Source organism: Cygnus olor, chromosome 1 (assembly GCF_009769625.2).
Source record: "Cygnus olor isolate bCygOlo1 chromosome 1, bCygOlo1.pri.v2, whole genome shotgun sequence".
Classification (NCBI taxonomy): Eukaryota; Metazoa; Chordata; class Aves; order Anseriformes; family Anatidae; genus Cygnus; species Cygnus olor.
In genome coordinates this window covers 7,666,871-7,685,969 of record NC_049169.1, presented here as the reverse complement: position 1 = coordinate 7,685,969, position 19,099 = coordinate 7,666,871, and the positions used below count along the sequence as shown (strand labels likewise).

The 19,099-nt window shown below is 45.8% G+C and overlaps 1 protein-coding gene across 6 annotated transcripts in view; it reads left to right on the top strand.

Annotated features, from left to right (window-relative positions):
- Nucleotides 1–3,152, top strand: part of FAM107B (family with sequence similarity 107 member B) — a 58,543-nt gene extending 55,391 nt beyond the window's left edge. For all 6 annotated transcript variants that reach the window (XM_040547785.1, XM_040547795.1, XM_040547781.1 and 3 more), the window contains one exon: nucleotides 1,827–3,152. In XM_040547785.1, coding sequence (XP_040403719.1) covers nucleotides 1,827–1,943 — 117 coding nt within the window. In that variant the 3' untranslated portion in view covers nucleotides 1,944–3,152. The remainder of the gene's footprint in view (nucleotides 1–1,826) is intronic.
- Nucleotides 3,153–19,099: the final 15,947 nt, after the last annotated feature.

Genomic DNA, 19,099 nt, shown 5'->3' with positions numbered 1-19,099 from the left:
ATTATATAGGAACTCTGTGTAGATCTCTGCCTTTGGTCAAATGAATCCTGTTTTGAACAACAGGAATGTGTGTGGAGCACTGGCCACATATAACCATTGAAGCTGTGGTGAATTAGTCAACTTCTGTAGCCTTTGTATTAAGAGTTGATCACTAAGAATGGATGTTAGACTCTAGTGCATCGAAACAGGATGCTTGATGAATAAAACATCGATTGTTTCTTTCTCTTGGGTTGTGTACAAAAACTAGGTGACTTTTTAAGGCTGCAAAAGCTCTTTTGAATGAATGAGTCTACTGGCTTTTCCAAATGAAGGAAAACATTCTTGGACCCCAAGTAGAGAGATTATTATGGAGTTGCAACCCTTTGCTGGGAAGCTTACTGCTAAGCACAGGGCCAGCCAAAGGTCTCTGTGCCTCTTAAGGCACTTTGCGTACTTGAGAGGCAAAATTTTTTCAGTGAAACACCTCATCAAACAAGTCAGCGTGCATAAAACATTGCATTTACCTTTAAATAAATGAACGCTTTAGAACAGTCTCTCCAATTTTTCTCGACAGAAATCAATTAAATCGAGTAACTCTATTGAGAATGAGGTGTAGTCAAATCAATGTTTAGGTTTAGTGTTTTTTATCATAGTTTTTAACTAGGCATAGAAATAATTTTGGAGGGAGAAAGCTATTGTAATTTGAAGTATATCGTCCTGTCACTTCTCCTTTCTGCTCTTAGAAAGATAAGGCCAGCTTCAAAAGATGCCTGATTTGGAATTGAGCCACTCAAGGACATATGTAGAATAGAGAATTCTCTTAGAAGAGGAAAAGCCTGTCCCCTGCAAACAATGTTGTGACTTTGTAAGCACTATGGGAATGTCATTAATTAACGTGACACATGGAGGAATGTTGTCATGAGCATGTCATGAGCATGTCATGTAACAGAGCATGTTCTTTGTCCGCGAACCAGAGACAAAGGAGAGATTATTTAAGAGAGTTAAATAGAACCAACAACATGGTCCCCGTTAATCAGGGAGACCTTGGTTTGTTCTAAGAAAAAGCTCCTTTCAGGAGCTTTTGTTAGTTTTCTGAAGGGTTATTTCTTCCGTTCTGGTGACCTGACCTGTCTGCCTTCACTGAGGATTGCTAAGCAATCCTTACTCTGTGCAGTGTGTAATGCTCTGTACTGGCACTACATAGCTTTGCCCTGTAGTGCAGAGAGTCTGACCTCACAGGGTAACTTTGAGAGTCTGCATAGATGAGAGCTTCATCTGGGTCAAAAATGTCAGTGAATGGACTTTAAAAAATGAAAACCTAAGGGCCAAGGAGGAGCCTTAATTTTTGTATTGATCTCTGTGATAGAGAAAGCAGATCTACCAAAAGATGGTCAAGTTAGATACAGAAATCCATACCTAGGCACTCAGAAATAAATTCTGCAAGTGTGCTCAGTAGTAGCTGTTCACACGTGTTCTTCCACAAGGCACATTTGGTTTCGTCCTGTTCTAAAAGCCAGAGAAGGGAATTATTGTTGTTTTTTTAATGAAGATGCCCAAGAACTTCTTCAAAAATGCTTCATTTTATGCTCTTACTGGACTAGCAGAGTTTTTGTCCATCTGGCAAAGGCATTTGCAGGCCTGCTGGAATGAGCTAGAGACAAGGATTTGAAAAGACTGATGTTTTACGAGAACAGATACTCCCAAAGAAATACAACTTTACCTTTTCCTTGAAAGAAAGAAAGGAAGCAGTTTAAATTGTTATGCATGGCCAGTTATTGAAGCCGTCTTTTGTCTTTTATGTCAATGATCTATTTTATACGCTTTTTAACATGAGAATCCCTTTTCAGCTGGAACTGGAGCAACAGAAGATACAGGAAGAGCAGGAAAATGCACCCGAATTTGTCAAAGTCAAGGGCAACTTGAGGAGGACGGTCCAGGAAGCAACAGAAGCACCAGACTCCTAGAGCCAGCACCTGCTAAGACTTCCAGCTTTCCTGCGGTGGCTCCAGAGAGGCTTTTGCAAGTTGTCTCAGATTTCCTTGTCAAGAGGGAGAAGAACAGCATCCAGCTGACACTTACTGAAGATGAGATTTTTAATTCCTGGGAAGTGTGGATTAAAAAGACTGTTAACAGAAACAGATCGACTTGCCAAATGCAGTCCTGAGATTGACGGATAAGGAGTCTGTTTGTCAGTTCAGTGTCATGGACCGGTCTGAAGTGCTCACTCAGAGATTTTAACCAGGGATACTAGGGAAGTTTCTTCAGCGTTGCACTGCTTTCTCTCTTGTGATCCTAGTTTAGTGGAGATACACAGATTATATTTTGCTTTAAAACAAAACAAAAGTCCTCCTGTGGTATCTTAATGAAACTTTACTGTGCAGGTAAATTTCCTCCATCTAGACCTACACCGTGTGTGCGTATCACAATAATTTGTGTTCGGTTGGAATTCTTAGCAAGTTTCCGAGGAGATGAGGTATGATGATCGCTGCTGCCCATCCCCAGTGGGATAGGCAGATGTAGGCCAGATGGGAATGCTTAAAATTCACCAGCAGTGAACTGTTGAGCAGCCTTAAAGCCCAGTTCTCCCTGTTGAACATGCAGAATTTGGGCTATGAAAGAGCAGAAATCTGTTGATCCTCTCACCAGAGAGAATCCAGAAGCTGATTTATCTTTAAACTTCTCCCTTGAAATGTTGTGTGAAGGTCTGTGCAGTGCTACCTGTGTATTTACCTCTCTTATCTGTCAATGCAAAACGACCTGTCTTCTACCTTTGTGTTTTGAAATCCTACCTACTTTGCTGTCGTGGCCTTTCTCCTCCAAGAACATGCTGGCCTGAATGCAGTGTTAGCACATTACTTGCCGAAACGTCTTCAGCTGAAATGAGGAGTCTGGTGTGCCCTCAGTTCCTGCTCAGTTGTTGCAGGAACTCGTTGCAATTGCTGCAACAGAGCTGTGCTGAAACCAGACCAAACTGATCGTTGCAATCTACCAAAATGGAACAAAAATCCCTAAAGTGAGGCATAAAGTGAACCTCATTTTATCCCGTCCATCCTCTAGCCTCAAGGAAGAGGGGAAATGTGTTACCACTGAGCCTTCGGGTCCAGTTCTGTCACCGTCTGCCTTTCTGCGAGTTGCCTCTGTGACTTGCCGTTAAATAAATGCTACTCAGCTTGCATAGGAATGGCAGAATCTGATCCTTCATGCTTATGACTACTAGTTACCCAGGGAAGCCTGGGGTGAGGAGGGGGGAACAGATGACTCACGTAGGATTATAGGACTGGATTCTCACCTGGTGTGACTGGGTGCAGATATTCTATCTTCAGAAGCTGGGGAAAAATCCTCCTCTTCTTTGACCGGCGTATTCCTAGCTCTCACTGAGGCTGTGCTCGTCCATATCAGCTGGGGATCTAATCATGGTCTTTGCCTTAGGATGCTAAACAAAATAATTTCTACTTTGTAATTACATTGGACATAACTGAGAACACTTTTTTCCTGATATCAACAGTGGCGTGTTTGTGTTGTAAAGGTGGTGGGGGAGGGTTTGTTGGTTTGTTTTTTACTTTCTTTTGCCCTTCCTGTAAGTATTGGATGTTTTAAATACAATTTCAGTGCAGCACTTGGGACAAAATGCTCATAATTAGCAATGTTCCCTAGTTACAGGCTTCGATTTGTCAAGATCCAGGCATTTATTATGAGGGCATAATCAGATCAAGAGTAAATTGAATTGCGATAAGTGTATTGCCATTGATTTAGATTTGCAGTGTGACTCACGTCTAGAAGATTAAACGTGAAGATGGTCTACCAGACCGTTCTGATTATGGGCATGCAGCAGACAAAGGCCAAATGTAAGACTTTTCCATGTATTTTCTCAACAGAGGAACACCCGGAGTGCTGCAGATGCTTCCCTCCCTCCCTCCCTTCCTTCCTCTGTTAGGAGAGGATCTTCCTCTCTGGGCAGCACATTATTCAAACACTTGCACTGACAGTTTGTTTCGTACTGCTGATTGTTGAGGCAGTGCTATCTGCTGGATTTCCATGCCACACTCACCTTTATCGTAACCATCCCCAGCCTACCAAACTTCACGTCTGTTGGCTTCCACTCTTCAGTTAACCTCCTGCTCAGCATGGAAGTGTCTCGAAATCGGTGAGGAAACCCTCCTCTGGCTCGAGAAGACCATTTCTTCTCAGCCATTTGGCCTCGGTGACCGCGGCAATCCTCCTGTGCAGGCACAGCAAAAGGGATGAAGGTGGGTGCAATCCACATGCCACCGGAGTCGGTGGGGACGCCGGCTGCTCCTTGACTTCGGTGAGTGCTGGGTTCGAGGCTGAAAGTCTGTGGCTTTCTCTCCGCATCACCTTGTGATTCAGGCGGAGTTTCTCTTTCTGAAACACAGGAGGCCAGAGAACTCCCTTGTACATACAGTGTGAAGCAGATTTCTTGTTGTTTGTTTTCACTTGGAGTTAATTCTGTGTACAACCACAACATCAACGTGTCTGTTACGGCATCTCTGAACCCTGCTGACCTTGTAGTGTAGGAATCAAGCCACCCGTGTCATTCTGATAAGCAAAAGCTTGTCTTTAAAGTCAGGATTGGGCTAGAAAGGGCAACCCTACGTGGGTGGCCAGCTAGTCACACCACGAGTGTCCTGTGCAGCTAGTCAAGAAACCCCTTGCCAGTAAGCGATTCCCAGCCTGCCCTTTAGCTCTATGGGATTTGTAGCAATCCTGCAAATACTTCAGTGATTTGAAAATGGCTCACTTTTACCACTTTTGCCTCTAATAAGGCAGAACTTTTTAAAAATTCTTGCTTTTGATAGTACAGTAGTAAATTTTTAGAATTTTTTTTTTTGTGGCTTTAACCTTCTGTTAATATCTGCACTTGTTTGAGTGTACATATATAAATATATATAAATATAAAAAGGGAGCCTTAATGGATTTGTTTTCATAATTTAATATTTTTTGTATTTGCTCTTGTATAATTGTTTTTAACTAAAAGTATTACAGAAACGAGGAACACTTAGAACCAAAGCTATGCTTAATAAAATCTACTACATGCTTGGAGAGTGCAGTGGTGTCTGTCACGTCCTGCTGAACCCAAAACCTCAGGGACCACCCTGAAATAACCAGCTTCGTTAAAATCACGAAATGCAGGCAGGAGTATCAAGATCGTGGTGGCTTCTGGGTCCTTACAACTGTGTTTGTACATGCAAAATTATTGCTAAAATCAGTTGGCAGAAGTTTGCTCTGTCTCCTAGGCATGAATATTGAATTTTAAAAGGACATAATTTTAAAGGACATGTGAAAGAAAGTGCACACCCAAATGATTTGCTGGTTTAAGGTCAGGTTGTTCAGTGCCTTTACAAAGAGCTAGATCTTACGGGAAGAGCAGCAGGAGAAAAGTAGCAGGGAATGGAAACAGGGCTGGAAAAGACAGGGGTGATCAGATCAGCCCAAGGAACCTCGGCTCGTCCCGGTGAGCCCCCATCAGCCGGGGCCAGGTGTTGGTGGCTGGGGAGGCAGGGAGGAGAGCAGGGTGAGCTGGGGCGGGAGGAGGAGCGCAGTGAATTGGGAGCAGATGTCAGGAAGGGCTTTTTTCCTTCAGAAACTGCTCTGCGTGTGGAAGGGGTCCTGGCAGGAGTACTGATGCAACCCTGCTGGACCCCCTCCAGGAGCTGTCAGACGTGGGGGAGGTACGAAAGGAGGCCGAGTTAGGAAGGACTGGGTTTATGGGGCCTGGTGGAGAGATTGTCTTCTGCTCTCCTACCTCGGGCACAGCCAAATGTGTTTTAAATTATCCTTTGATATTTCACTCCAGCTCCAGAGAGAAAACGGAGTGGAGGACGTTTGATCTGCTGTAGCCGCAAGTCCGGGGGAAAAGATGGTCTTCCTTCTGCACGCTTTTTCAGATCGTGTTGAGCCAAAACATCTTGTCATGGGGCTTTGTAAGCACAGGTCTGCTGCCCGGGGGCCTTGAGGGGCCCCTTGGTTGCTGTTGCAGGAGCCACAGGTGTCGTTTCATAGCTCAAAAGGCCAGGTGGCACTTGGGCGACCAGTGATAAAGAACTGAGCAAGGTGGCTGGGGATGGGACAGCTTTGGTGGTGCCTTTTCTGTAGGGTCAGAACTGACATCTTCAGGGTGTGTGTAGGGGAATTGAATGCTCAGCACCCAGCGATGGGAAGAACACCCACAGTTGATGAGATCTGGAGGAGTGGAGCTACAAGACATTTTTTTGCCCCACCCCACCTATTTAAGCTGTCTTTGATCTGGCAGAGTAAGGTTTGTGGTGCCCTTGTAGACGTCAGTGACGGCTCTCCATGGTGGAAGCCATGACCAGAGGAAGTATTTCGTGGTGGTAAGAGAGCACAGATATTCTGACTTCCACTCCTTGCTTGTCTTCCATGGTCCACCATCTGGCAATGCTGTAGACTCTGCTAAAGGCTGCCTTCCGTCCATCACAGTCGCTTGCTGCCTTCGTTGTCTCTCCAAGGCAATAACTTTTTCTATTAATCTTTAACTGGCTACTCAGGTTCATTTTGCTGAACATCAGGTGGGTACATCTGAGCTAACCGCCTGGATTTGATGTGTATCCCTGCAGAGAAACCGGCCCTTTTCCTTTGCTTTGAGTATAAGGGCACCTGCAGCACCCGACTTGGCGAGAACATCTTCACTGCAAGGACTCTGAAGCCGGGTGATCTGGATGCTGCCCCTGAACACCCGCTCGCTCATGGAATTTTGTTCCCTGGTAAAACATCAGGTGCTGTGGCCCCTGCGAAGGGCTGGGTACAAGGGACCTGCCCCAGGTCAAACACCAGGCAGCAAGAGGGGAGGTGGCATCTCCACAGCGGTGGCAAGGGAAGAGGAGGGGAGATAAAACACCTGAGAGGGGGCTCCCGTAGCCAGAATCCCTCACTACAGCTCCAGCACTTAATTACCTGAGTAATCATGTTCCGCATTAACTTCTATCACGTACCCAGGTCCACTCTCTCTGGTGGATGGCACGAGCAATTTAGCACAGATTGAGGTTGGCACCGGGAAGCTTCAGCCTGATCAGGTGGGAAGAAGAAATGTCCTTCTTGCCCCCTCTCCAGCTGCTGTGAAACCGCTTTCAAAGTGGAATTGAAATGCCAACTCTGCTTTGTCGTGCCTGAAAATTAAAGGGCAGCCAGCAAGCCTAAGCCCCTTACCGAGGGCTCATTGGCAGCGGGGACCACGGGTACGAAGGGGCAGAGGGTGCTCAGCTGAACCCCACTCGCTCTGGACTCGGAGCTCGGCAGCCCGGCGCACCCCAAACCATCTCTGCAAAAGGGGATTGCTTTGTCTGGGGGCGTGGGGGCCTTTTCGGTGTTCCATCCAGCAGGATGTCTGCCTTTGAACTACTCTTTGGCAAATGGAGCCTAAAGGATTCTCTGATGAAAAGCTGATCAGGAATTTGCTTTCATCAGTAGCAGCAGGGAAAGAGAGAGACTCTTTACACTTAGGCTGTCAAGCCTTCATCACGGAAGTTGCGGACCGTAATGAGTAATTTTCCCTGATGTAGAATTTCAGCACTTGCCTACAGTCAGCTTATTTCTGGGCTCGTGGTTCGGGTGAATCGTCTCCTCTGTGCATTTCAGGGTACCGCTCTGACAAAGCTGAGCTAAGGCTCTGCTTTTGGAAACGTGCTCATCCGAGCAGTACCTGTGCTTCAAGACTTCTGCTTCATTAGAGAAATTATCTGTGACCGTGATGAACTAACTCACTAAATACAAAGGAGTAAAGCCTCTTCAAAACACAGATTATTATTTTTTTTTTGGTAATTTTCTTGTTCCAAGGGAGTGCCTTCTGATTTCCACCGCAAACTCCCAGCATATGCCAGGCAATCATGCTCCTGCCCAGGCCAGAGGTGACGTGCAAGCTACCTACAGTGTCCCAAGGCCCCTGCTGACAGAGAAGAGCAGGGCTTGCTGCTTGGGGACAGGAAGGTGCTTGCTCTCTGGGGACAGGACTGTCCCCAGGCTGCTCAACAGGACTGGGCACTCGCAAGGTGATGAAGATTTTCACCCTGTACCCAAGGTTAGACACCAAGCCTGTCTCAAAAGCTGAGGGCAGAACACAGCCCCGTGTTCCTGTGTTCAAACCTAATGTACCATGTGGTTTTTCTGGTTTTTTTTTTCTTTCTTTTTCTTTTCTTCTCCTCCCCCTGCAGCCTCATTGTGCTTTTCATTCCTTCCCCGTTGTTCCCTTTCACCCAAGCTCTTGCTGCCCATTCAGGCCTCCCTGCCCTTGGATAATTTCCCAGGGTTTGTAATGAAGAGTGTTTAATTAGTGAGGAATTTTTGGGATGGATCCGGAGCTGATGGATCGGAGCGAGGGGAACCCAGCCCCAACCCTGGGCATGCGTGGGGACGGAAAATGGGACCTACTGGGTATGCAGGGGCAAAGAGCAGACAGGACTGAGAAAAAAAGAGGGAAAGACAGAGAAAATTCAGATTTGATGTCTGACAAAGCATAAGTGAGCAACCAGGACACTTGTAACTACATTTTGGGTCTCAGAGCCCCACTAAAACCCAAGCGCCGTGATGATAAAAACCTGTCAGAGGTGAGAAGGTGGCTGTAAGAAACACACCGCGTGATAAAAGCCTCAAATACACAGCACCAGTCTCGGGGCAAGGTCGAAACATCCCGTCGAAAGCACCAAAACACCTCCCTAAATAATGTATTTAGCAGCCAGGTGAGGGTTGTGCCCTTCACAGGGGCGGCAGAGCTCGCACACGCTGCTGCCATCTCCTGGGCACATGGAGGGGAGCCGGGAGGCTTTTCTTCCTTCCTCTAAAGTTTTCCTCCTAAAATACCCCCCTGCCGAGCTCTGGAGGCTTGCTGTATCATAAACTGGTGCTTTCTTGGGGAAAGGCAGGGTTATTTAGTGGTTTTGTCAGGCCAATGTCGTTGCAATCCCTTTGCACTAAGCACGCTAAAAAGCCTTGAATGCATTTCAAGATTTCAGTAATTCAGGGTCTGGCTTTACAAATATATATATATATATTTATGAATATATACGTATCTATTTACAAATATATATATTGCAGTTCTGGTAAATGCTCAGTCTGGGCCAGAGGGGCTGGTTGGCCATGGAGAGGGCTGTGATGGCCCTTGTGGGGTTTCCAGGGCTATTTTGCACTAGCAGACCACTGCAGAGACCTGAGATGTGACCAGGAGGGGCGATAAACCCACCTGGGCTGGGCCACCCATCTTCATCCCCCATCCCTCTCCCCCAGCAGCACCTTCCCCTCGGGGCAGCCAGCAGGTAGGGACCCTTCCAGCGCAAAGGGGCTCCGTGGGACCCCATAAAAACACAGGGCTCCTGCCCATCCCTCTGCAGTTTCCCCCCTGGTCTCCAGCCCTTCGGCTTCACCCGTTCCAGCTCCCTCCTTCGCTTTCTAAAAAATTTCCCCCTTCCCCATCCTCGCCGCTGCCAGCAGGCTCCTCCAGTTGCTATAACAACGAGCAGCAGCCCGGCCAAATCGGCCAGAGCCCACCACACGTCCCTGCCTGCATCAAAACCACCTCCCCATGTGCGAAAACACTCCCTTCCTCCTCCGGCCTCCGCCATCTGCCTACCAGGGGGAGACTGCTCCGTTCGGGGGGCTGCCGGCCCTCGGCACCCGCCGTGTTCCCCTTTTTGCCTCCTGTATGGCCGTGCCTGTCCCTACTGGTGTGGCTGCCTGCTGGTATGGCCAGCCCCACCACACCAGCGTCGGGGTCAGGACACGCAGGTGACAAGCACGGTGCAGGGCTGAGGTCTGGTGATGCTTGAGGGAAGCCCATAAAATCCACGACGAAAACAAATGGGAGAATTGCCTGAAATATGGTGGAAAAAAAAATGTATGGCCTGAGCTGTGTCCTGGTCTGAAAGCTGGCGTTTCAAAGAAGGTCGTGTCTAGCACATAAGTAAAAAAAAACAAAAAACAAACAGAATCCAAAACAGGAACAAAACCCAAAAAATCATCCTCCAAAGCAATGGCTTTTCAGAGCAAATCGAGGAGTTACACAAAACAAACTTTAAAGCAGGCATTTTCGTCCATGAGTCCCAGGGGCTGCTCTCCTCCTGCATCGTGTGCAAGGAGCAACGAGCCTGGGCAGAGCCAGAGACCCGCTGAGGTTTTGTTCCCCCAAAGTACTCCCGTGCGTGTTTTTAACTTCTCCAGCCCCTTGGCATTTGTGTCTGATGCTCACTGCCTAACTGACATGAAATCACTTTAAAACTAAATAATTAAAAAGCAACTTGGAATACTTATGGCAATTTCTGTCGCTTGTAGCAATGAACTGTTTTCGCAGTCTTGCCTGCAGCTGGAACTGAATATCAGCTACTGATACTTTTGGTGCTTTTGTGCCATTGACCTCAATATAACATTATTTTTTTATATATATGTAGCTTTGGATTAAAAAAAAAAAAAAAAAAGTTCTTTCAGTTCAGCTTTGATTGCTGGATTCAAAAGCTCCCTTACTCCAAAACTACTGATCTTTTTTTTTTTTTTTTTTTTTTTTTTTAAAAAAAAAAAAGCATCTTCTAGGTACAAAATGCTTTTGGCTGAGTGTACAGATGGGCTTTCCACACAGCCTGGTTTTGATAATTGGGAAAGGGCTCAAGACAAATTTGAGACGCTGCTACCACTCTTATATCGGGAGGCAGCGTATGTTCTTCGTGCAACACCGGGGTTGGTGCCCCTTTGTGCTGAGTTTGTCATCTGTAAAGGAACAAGTGAGGCTATCTTTAACGAAGCCAGTAGGCACTATGTGTTCTCTTGCCAGACAGAGATTTACTCCTGTAAGTAGTGAGCCTCGGCTGCTTTTTTTTGGTGCTGCTTCAGAGGTGTGCTCTGTGCCTCCCTGCAGGCACAGCTGTAGCCATGGCAGATGGGGGCTGCAGCCCCTTGACAGCAGCGAGCTGGCTGAGGTTCTCATCCTCACTTTGGTTGGAAGGGACCTCAAAGCCCCCCCAGTGCCACCCCCTGCCATGGGCAGGGACACCTCCCACCAGCCCAGGCTGCCCAAAGCCCCATCCAGCCTGGCCTTGGGCACTGCCAGGGATGGGGCAGCCACAGCTCCTCTGGGCAACCTGGGACAGGGCCTCACCGCTCTCAGAGGAAGAATTTCTTCCTTATATCTAATTGAAATCTCCAATTTTTTAAGTTTAAAGCCATCCCCCCCTGTCCTAGCACCACACCCTCTGACACAGTGTCCCTCCCCAGCTTTCCTGCAGCCCCTTCAGGCCCTGGCAGGCCGCTGTGAGGTCTCCCCAGAGCCTTCTCTTCTCCAGGCTGAACACCCCCAGCTCCCTCAGCCTGGCTCCAGAGCAGAGGGGCTCCAGCCTCTGGTCATCCTCGTGGCCTCCTCTGGACTCGCTCTGATACATCCCTGTCCTTGTGCTGGGCCCAGAGCTGAACGCAGGCTCCAGGTGGGGTCTGATGAGAGCAGAGCAGAGCGGGACAATCCCCTCCCTGCCCTGCTGCCCACGCTGTGTTGGTGCAGCCCAGCACACGGTTGGCTTGCTGGGCTGCAGGCACACATTGCCGGCTCATGTTGAGCTTCTCGTCAACCACCACCCCCAGGTCCTTCTCCTCAGGGCTGCTCTCCATCCATTCCCTGCCCAGCCTGGGCAGATTTGGGCTTGGGATTTCAGTCCCAACAGTGCCAATGAGAGATACAGTGTGCTGCAGAAAAGATAGCCTTCGACCCAAGTTCCCTTACCCAGTGAAATGGAAGAAATCCCTGCAGCAGGTCACCTTGGCACCAGTGATCCTGCGTCACCCGTTTTCTCTGGAGAAGGTATCATACTTTCTTTGGACCCATCCAAATAGGTTTGTATGATAGTTGCTGGCTTTCCACCTACCATTTCAAGGGCCTTTGCAGGAAAATAGCACTTTCTAAAAACATCCTTATTTCCCCGTAGCCGAGGCTCTTTGCTCCTGACTAGCTTTAGGAGTGCCTGTCTGATCCCAGAACAAAGTGTCTGAGTGTCACCTCTTCCTGTAGATGAAGTGTTTGTATTCCCATACACTGTCTCCTGTAAGGATTTAATCCCACATAGACCCCTGCTACACTTCTTGATTATAGGAATCTTGGGCTTCCTATTCTACCAACACACGACCTATTTTACTGTCTGTCCATGATTTATTCCTCTGTCAGTCCCTGATTTCTTCTAAAGCTTTCATTCCATCCCCAGTCAGATGAAGCTGAACATACGGGCAGTGGATGGTGCATTATTTCAGTCTGGACATTAGCACATTTGCCTCCACATTTGCCTCGCTTTTCAGGAAGAATCAGACAGAATCTGCCTCCAGCCAGAGACTACCCAAATGAGTTTCATGCTATTTAATACCCCAAATCACAAAACAAGGATGCTTCCAATAAAGCCAAGCAACATTAAGCTGTGGCATTGTGGGGCTGTGTATTTTTTCCATTTACAGCATTTTACTCGTCATGATGATTAGAGCCACTGCTAGGAAAATAAAAGGGTGGTAAGCCTCAATAGCTCGCATGCCTGTTTAGTCCTCTCACTGCAAGCTTTAAGGTCTGAGCAATGCTTCAGGAAAGCTGCTTTATAGGCTCTTATCAACTAAGATGTGTCAAAGAAGATCTCCCAAATCTGCTTGTTCTCACCTCAAGAGGAATCTGTGCAATTAAGTGTTCACAAAAAGAGAAGGTTATTTATCAAATTATTCTAATTCCTTAGGATCTTAACAATCTACTGCATTTTGTTCTGAATTCTGAGTTTGTAGTTGGGTTTTGTTACCACTGAGTGTACCAATGGTGGCATCCCTGTGTGTAGACTGATTTAAAACTGAAGATATTTGGAATGTCTAAGCTTCCAAATAAGAGGAAATCATCTAAGAAAATGCCTGCACAGTTAAGTGATGCTTTTCAGTGAAGACATTTTTAATGAAGCATTCCTTGAAAGCACCTGTCTTCATAAAGGCCAGGATTCAGCTAAGCAAGCTCCAAAAATCACTCATTCTCTTGCAAATGTCATGATTATCCCAAACATAGTAAGAATGGGACTAGAAGACATTCATGATTCTTCTTCCAGCCATGACTGGTCGTGGTGTTTCATCTCTTGTGAGGCAGTAGTTAGCTGATGGAGAGATCACTGCAGCCGGGTCAGAAATACCCCAGTTCAGGGCAGGCAGAGCAAACATGAGTGTTTTTCAGAAGGTGCCAGTGGCAGTGCTGGAGATGTTTGTGGCCAGTACTCCGAGCACATGCAGCTCCAGCACTCTCCATTGTATTTAAATGTGGCCTGAATCCACTGCAGTACAACCATGGCTCAGGCAGGGCAGGATTTTGTGTGTGTGCCAGGGGAAACGTGCCTTAAGAAAAACAAAAGTGGAGAGGGGTGTTTGGTTCTTTTTACATTTGTAGTTTCTTCTTTTCCTTTCTGTTAAAAAAATGCTTCAGTGAGTGGCTTTGTATCGTGAATGGCCACTTTAACAGTTTCTTCAGTACAAAATGCGATGTTCTTTTTCAAGTATTTAAAAAATACCTATTTTGGAAGGGGGGTTCAGTAGCATTGAAGGAAATTAAGCCTCATGCAAAGTTGTTTATGTTCCTGCGAATCCTACAAATACCACACTCTCAGAAATCTAATGTTTTGATCACATATTGCTGTACAAAATAATATTGTGACCTATGTATTTCTTTATTTTTAGATAATAACTTTCAACCTTGTTCTTTGTGCAGCTCCATTTTATTATTTTTTACAATTAACTGTGTTCAGATTTGGTTACCTCTGTCTCCTCAGATATTTTCTCTGCAGCTTACCTGCAGCATCATTCACTGTGAATGCAAAGATGCTCTGACCATCTCCAAATAACACACTAAGAGTTGGGGAGCAGCCTGCAACTATCATCTCTTGCTTTCCCTTTTACGTGAAATCAACGGAGAGAGAAAGCCTGGTTCTGTGGTCTGAATGGGGAAAAAGAGAGGAAAAGCTCCTGGGTTGTATTCTTGGCACTTTTTCTAGCTTGTTGTGTGGTCTTGGCCTCCTCCTTTCTGCTCCGATTCAGCCAGACATTGCAGCTCCTGACTCCTGTGTAGGCTCTCAACAGCCTGCTCATTTCAGTGGGACACCCGGAGTCCGAGTGCTTCTGTCTTTGTGCCTTCATCTTTGGGTGCCAGGAGTTCTGGTGTTAGTACAACAAATATATCATGTACCTGGACCAAAAAAAATATGAATAAGAATGAGAAATGAAGACGAATATACTTGTATCTGGGTTTCTTGTTGTTATTTGTGATAGTTCAGAATGCAAAAAATAAGGATTTGCAATTAAAACAAAAGCACAGCATGAGAACACAAGTCTAGAACATCAGTTAAGCTGACGTCTCGTCTGCAGCAATGAAAAAAAATAGATGTTGTTTTGGCTGACGTATTGTTTATTTATGTAGGGTCCTGCTGCACTACTTCACCCTAAGTTAAAAAGCCAAAGAAACTCTGGTATTTCATGGAGTGCGTACTTCAGGCCACGGGGGACAAATACAGGCCCAGAAGAGGACGTGGGACTGGGGACACAGGTTCTAGCCGTTTCTGGGATCTTTCCTACACACGTACAAAGAAAGCGGGTTCCTTAAGCAAGAGCTTCAGGATTGTTCCTGCACCCAGAGCTTTTTGTCCTCTGCCTGGACAGGAAAATGAGCTGCCTTCAGGTCACAGTTTTAAATTGGTCATGGTGATGTAGGGATGTAAATCCTGGTACTTTTTAACGTGGTTCGTCTGCCTCTAAGTGCCACTTTGAAGATGTATCCCCCAGTGATTAAATTGATTAGGTAGTCTAGAAGAGGGAAAATGGTATTTGATAGTCCCTACTTTCTGATTTTTGGAAGGTTACCTGGAAATATTTCTAAATTGCAGTAACCTTCTGTGAAAAATATGTAAAATTGGAAAGCGAAAGGAGAGTTCAAGTGACATTAATTATTTCTATGCCTAGCTAACGAAAAATCACATAAATACACTTGTTCTTCAGCTGTGGTTCCTCTCTGTAAAATCAAACCATAACATGCCACTGGGTGGGATGCATGTAATTCCCTCGCAAGGTGATGGTGGGGCCAGAACAGTCTCATAGTAGGCCTGTAGGCCTCGCCTCAACTTTTCCTAGCTGCGGATGCCTCAGGCAATCTTAACCACTTGCTTTTGTCTGCTCAGCTTCTCACATTTACATTTCGGTCGCTGGTCACTGCTCCTTGCTGCTGACAACCTCCTCTGCCCTTTCTGGAGTTTTGTTTTCAGTTCCTACCTGGCAATATGGACCCTGTGGCCTTTCTTTACCTCAGGAGAGGTTGCTCATGGCCTAATCCAGTTGAGTTTTGGATATCTCCAAGGTGGAGATTTCACAGCCTCTCGGGGCAGCCCGCTCCAGGGCCTCATCATGTTCTTTGTTCGGTACTTCGCTTGCTTTTCCGTATTCCCCTTTTGGGCTTTTTTAGGTAAAGAACTTGGGGATTTAAAATTGACTGAACATTGGTATTCAGTCCTGTTTCAGTGGGGAACCCACCTAACCTTCAGGAGGCCATTTTGGTCATCACTGGGGCTGGCAGATGTGACACAGGGCATGTGTGAAACCTGCACCATTTAAGGTTGACAGATGTTGTCTGGTGACTTACATGGGAGCACTGAAGTAGCACGAGGCAGCAACACAAAGACACCTGAACTCCATCTGCTGACTCCTGCCCAATTGCCTGCACCGTGACAGAGTGTCCCTGATAACGCCATGCTTGGCAAAGTCATCTGTGGTCATGACTTTGAGAAAAAGGTTCTGGAAATGGTTTTGGACAGGGGAGGCAGGTGAAGGGATGAGGCCCGGGGGCATGGTCTGAGGAGCAACAGCAGCAGGAGGCAGCACGGTCTTCAAAGGAAAAGGTAACTCAAAAGTGTCTCCTGCTGGTGGATACTGGTGTCGTGGCATCACAGAGATGTTTAAGGCACGCAATGGCAGAGCATGGCCACAAAATCTTGTGGCCAGCCGTGGAGTCAAAATGATATTGCATCCTCTCTGTCTACAGTCAGGTCAAAATGTCAGTGGCCTCACAGCTTTCCAGCCTCCCCATGCCCAGCAAGGATCGAGCATCCTTCCACTGGCTATGAGACAACTGACATTGTCTTTTTAACTAGTTAAAGACCTGGTTTGTTATGGCAGGAGTAGCACGTAATTCCTGGAGCTACAATCTGAGCAGGACATGACAAAATCTCTTTGCAAGGAGTTCTAGAGATTTAATATACACTGTAGATAAAAATTTCTTATGTCAGTAATAAAATAATATATATACATTTAATGTTTAATGTTAAATTTATGACATGACCAAGAGTTTATCCTCTGATAGATGACATCCTCAGCTGTATGGAGGACTGAGGGTATGCAGCATGATGAATAGTCAAATGAGCTGCAGGGTACAACCACAGGCAGGCAAGCCATAAATTTAAGCTCTTTATTCTCCGCTGAATCCAACCTGCAGTGATTATACACTTACACAGTGATGTAGGTGCATTCTCCACCTGAAAAGGAGGGGCTGACAACATGAAGATTTCCCTGCACAGAGCCTCTGTCCCTGCTGCAGGTGGATTGCCACAGATGCAAACATTATCATTTTCTGCTTCATAAGGCAATTGCAGGATGGGGAATTTTTCACCCAATAACATGAAAATAAAAATGTCTGGTGGAGGCACAATTTGATTGGTGTGTACCAATAATCAAAGGCACCAGCCTGCATCTGAGGCTTACGAATGACTGTAGCATGCTGAAGTTTTTCTAAACAGCCTCCTTGAAGTTTGAATTCGTAAGCTTTGAGATTTTTCAAGGCCCAGAGGCACTAAAGAAAGAAAGATGTAAAAACAGAATTTTAAATAAAGGTCTCTCCAGAGAGAAAACTGAAAAAAAATAAGGCTTTGCTCCTGTGAGGGAGAAAAAGAGCAGAACACACGGGTCCTTTGTTGCGTTAGACCCTTGAGCTCACCTACCAGATGTCACTTCCAGTGTCTTTGACCTGGGATGGCTAACACCAAGAAAAACAATGCACAACTTCATCAGCCAGCTTTAGCTGGAGGGAGGCTTCTAGAAGCTGAACTGTAACGGTTTTATTTTCGTGAAGAAACAAAACAAAGTCTGGAGGAAGGACTCCCCATGGAGTCAGTCAATGGAACAGCTCGTTCCATGCTAGCACAGCCTGCGCATTTGGCACAGGACAGGAGACCCAACGCAAAGAGTTGACAGGCTGCTCGAATTCAGAAACAATTAGAACATTGGAAATGTGTTGTACATTTCGACACCAACGCTCTTTCTTCATTATGTAAATCTCAGTCCTGGTGCGTGCAATTTGTTTGTGACCATGGCCTAGGCCTTAAATTCGTGTTGAAATCACCAAGACATGAGTATACATTTAACACCACCATCTAGAAGGACACCTAACCATGGATGAGACCACCATGGGTGAGATCACTTGCCTTCAGAGAGATCCAATTGAGTATATCTCCTCAGTTGGGTTTAATGCTTGGAAATCTTTGAAAACACTTTTCTCTTACAACTGATTATGAAAGAATTATGGATATTTTATGAAGAATTATGGATATTTTAAGGGGATTTTTCATGCGGAGTATCCAGTTTGAGGAGTCTGGTGCCTGCTCAGCATTTCTGGATGGAGAATTTAAGGATGTAATAAAGGTTGAGGAACTTCAGTGGAAATGTAGCACCCATTTCAGAATAATCCTGCACTGCAGAGTCTAGGTAGGATGGAGCTCATTGCAAGAGACTACATGCAAACTATGAGCGGGGAGAAATCCAAGGTTCCTACGAAGGAAAAGCTCATCCACAACAAGAAGTCACAGTCAATCAGCTGGAGCCTAGGTGAATTTCGCAGAAAAACTGACTTCTTTCAGCACAATAAGACATCAAACAACCAGTCAAAGATTTTTCCCATCTTCTGGCACAGTGAAGTTTTGACAAATGGGCAAAAAGAATATTAAGAAAAAAGAAAAGAAGGGCAGAGAATAAAAAGATGCTGTTGCCTCAAAGTGCTTTAGGTTTAAACAGCTCCTTATACATCTTCATGTAAGCATTTTGATCCCTGACAAATTAAGGATCACATGCCCTTGGAAAAAATGTATGGAATTATTTTATGGGAAAACTCTTTGGGATGATTTGCATGCTAGAGGGAGGAAGTAATCTCTGCTGTGCAATTCCTTTGGTATTTCAAAATGACTTGGGATGTACCTGTGCTCTAATGGCTCCCAGGATTATAAAGCAGAGTGAGGGGGATAAGGCGTGAGCCTGAGGCCATTCCTCTGGGAAATTCATTGTCCTGTGCTAAGCAAGAAGACTTTAACCTCAGCGAATGCAGATTGTGGCTGTGAAAAATATTCCCTGCACAGTAGTTCTTGTGTGGGAGCTAGCAATAAAATGGGACCATATTGCACCCCACATCATTATGAACAACTGCTGTAATTGTTGCTGAATGTAATTTCCTTCCTGCCTGGCATTAAAAATGACTAACATCTGATCCCCCAGCGTTGGTGGTGAGATGCCAGTGATTTTTTATACTTCTCTTTCTGCGTCTTTTGTCAAAGGGAGAAAGGCAGAGCTGGCCAGTGCCCTTCTGCTGTCCTTACCTGAGGTTTCTCTTGGCAGGTCATTGCACGTGCTCCTGGGGTAGAGCAGGCGCCAGAGACCATCTCTTCCTAATTCTCCTCCCAGAGACAACTGTGTCAAGGACCCAAAGTTATTGATCCCAAACACTCAAAGCAAACAAGAATTAGGAAACTTGTGAAACAAGTCTTAGATATAGAGCTTTAAAAACGCCCAGTGAGAATACGTTATTTTCCACTTACAGTTTATCTGCAGATCCGGGAGCCAAAAGGTTATGTTTTAAAGAGATACGTGTGCTCTCCATGCAGTCATGAAAGGTCATGAGACAGGTTTATTGATAAATATGCCAAATCTTTCTAAATACCAAAGTATTTAGATAAACCAAAGTATTTATTATACCTCTTATTTACCCACAGCCCTCTAATTTGTTGTTCTGTTGGTGAAAAGTAGGGAGAAGCAAATCTGGAAAGTCTTTCTCCACAGTGCTCATTTCCAAAGAGCTCCTGATATTGCA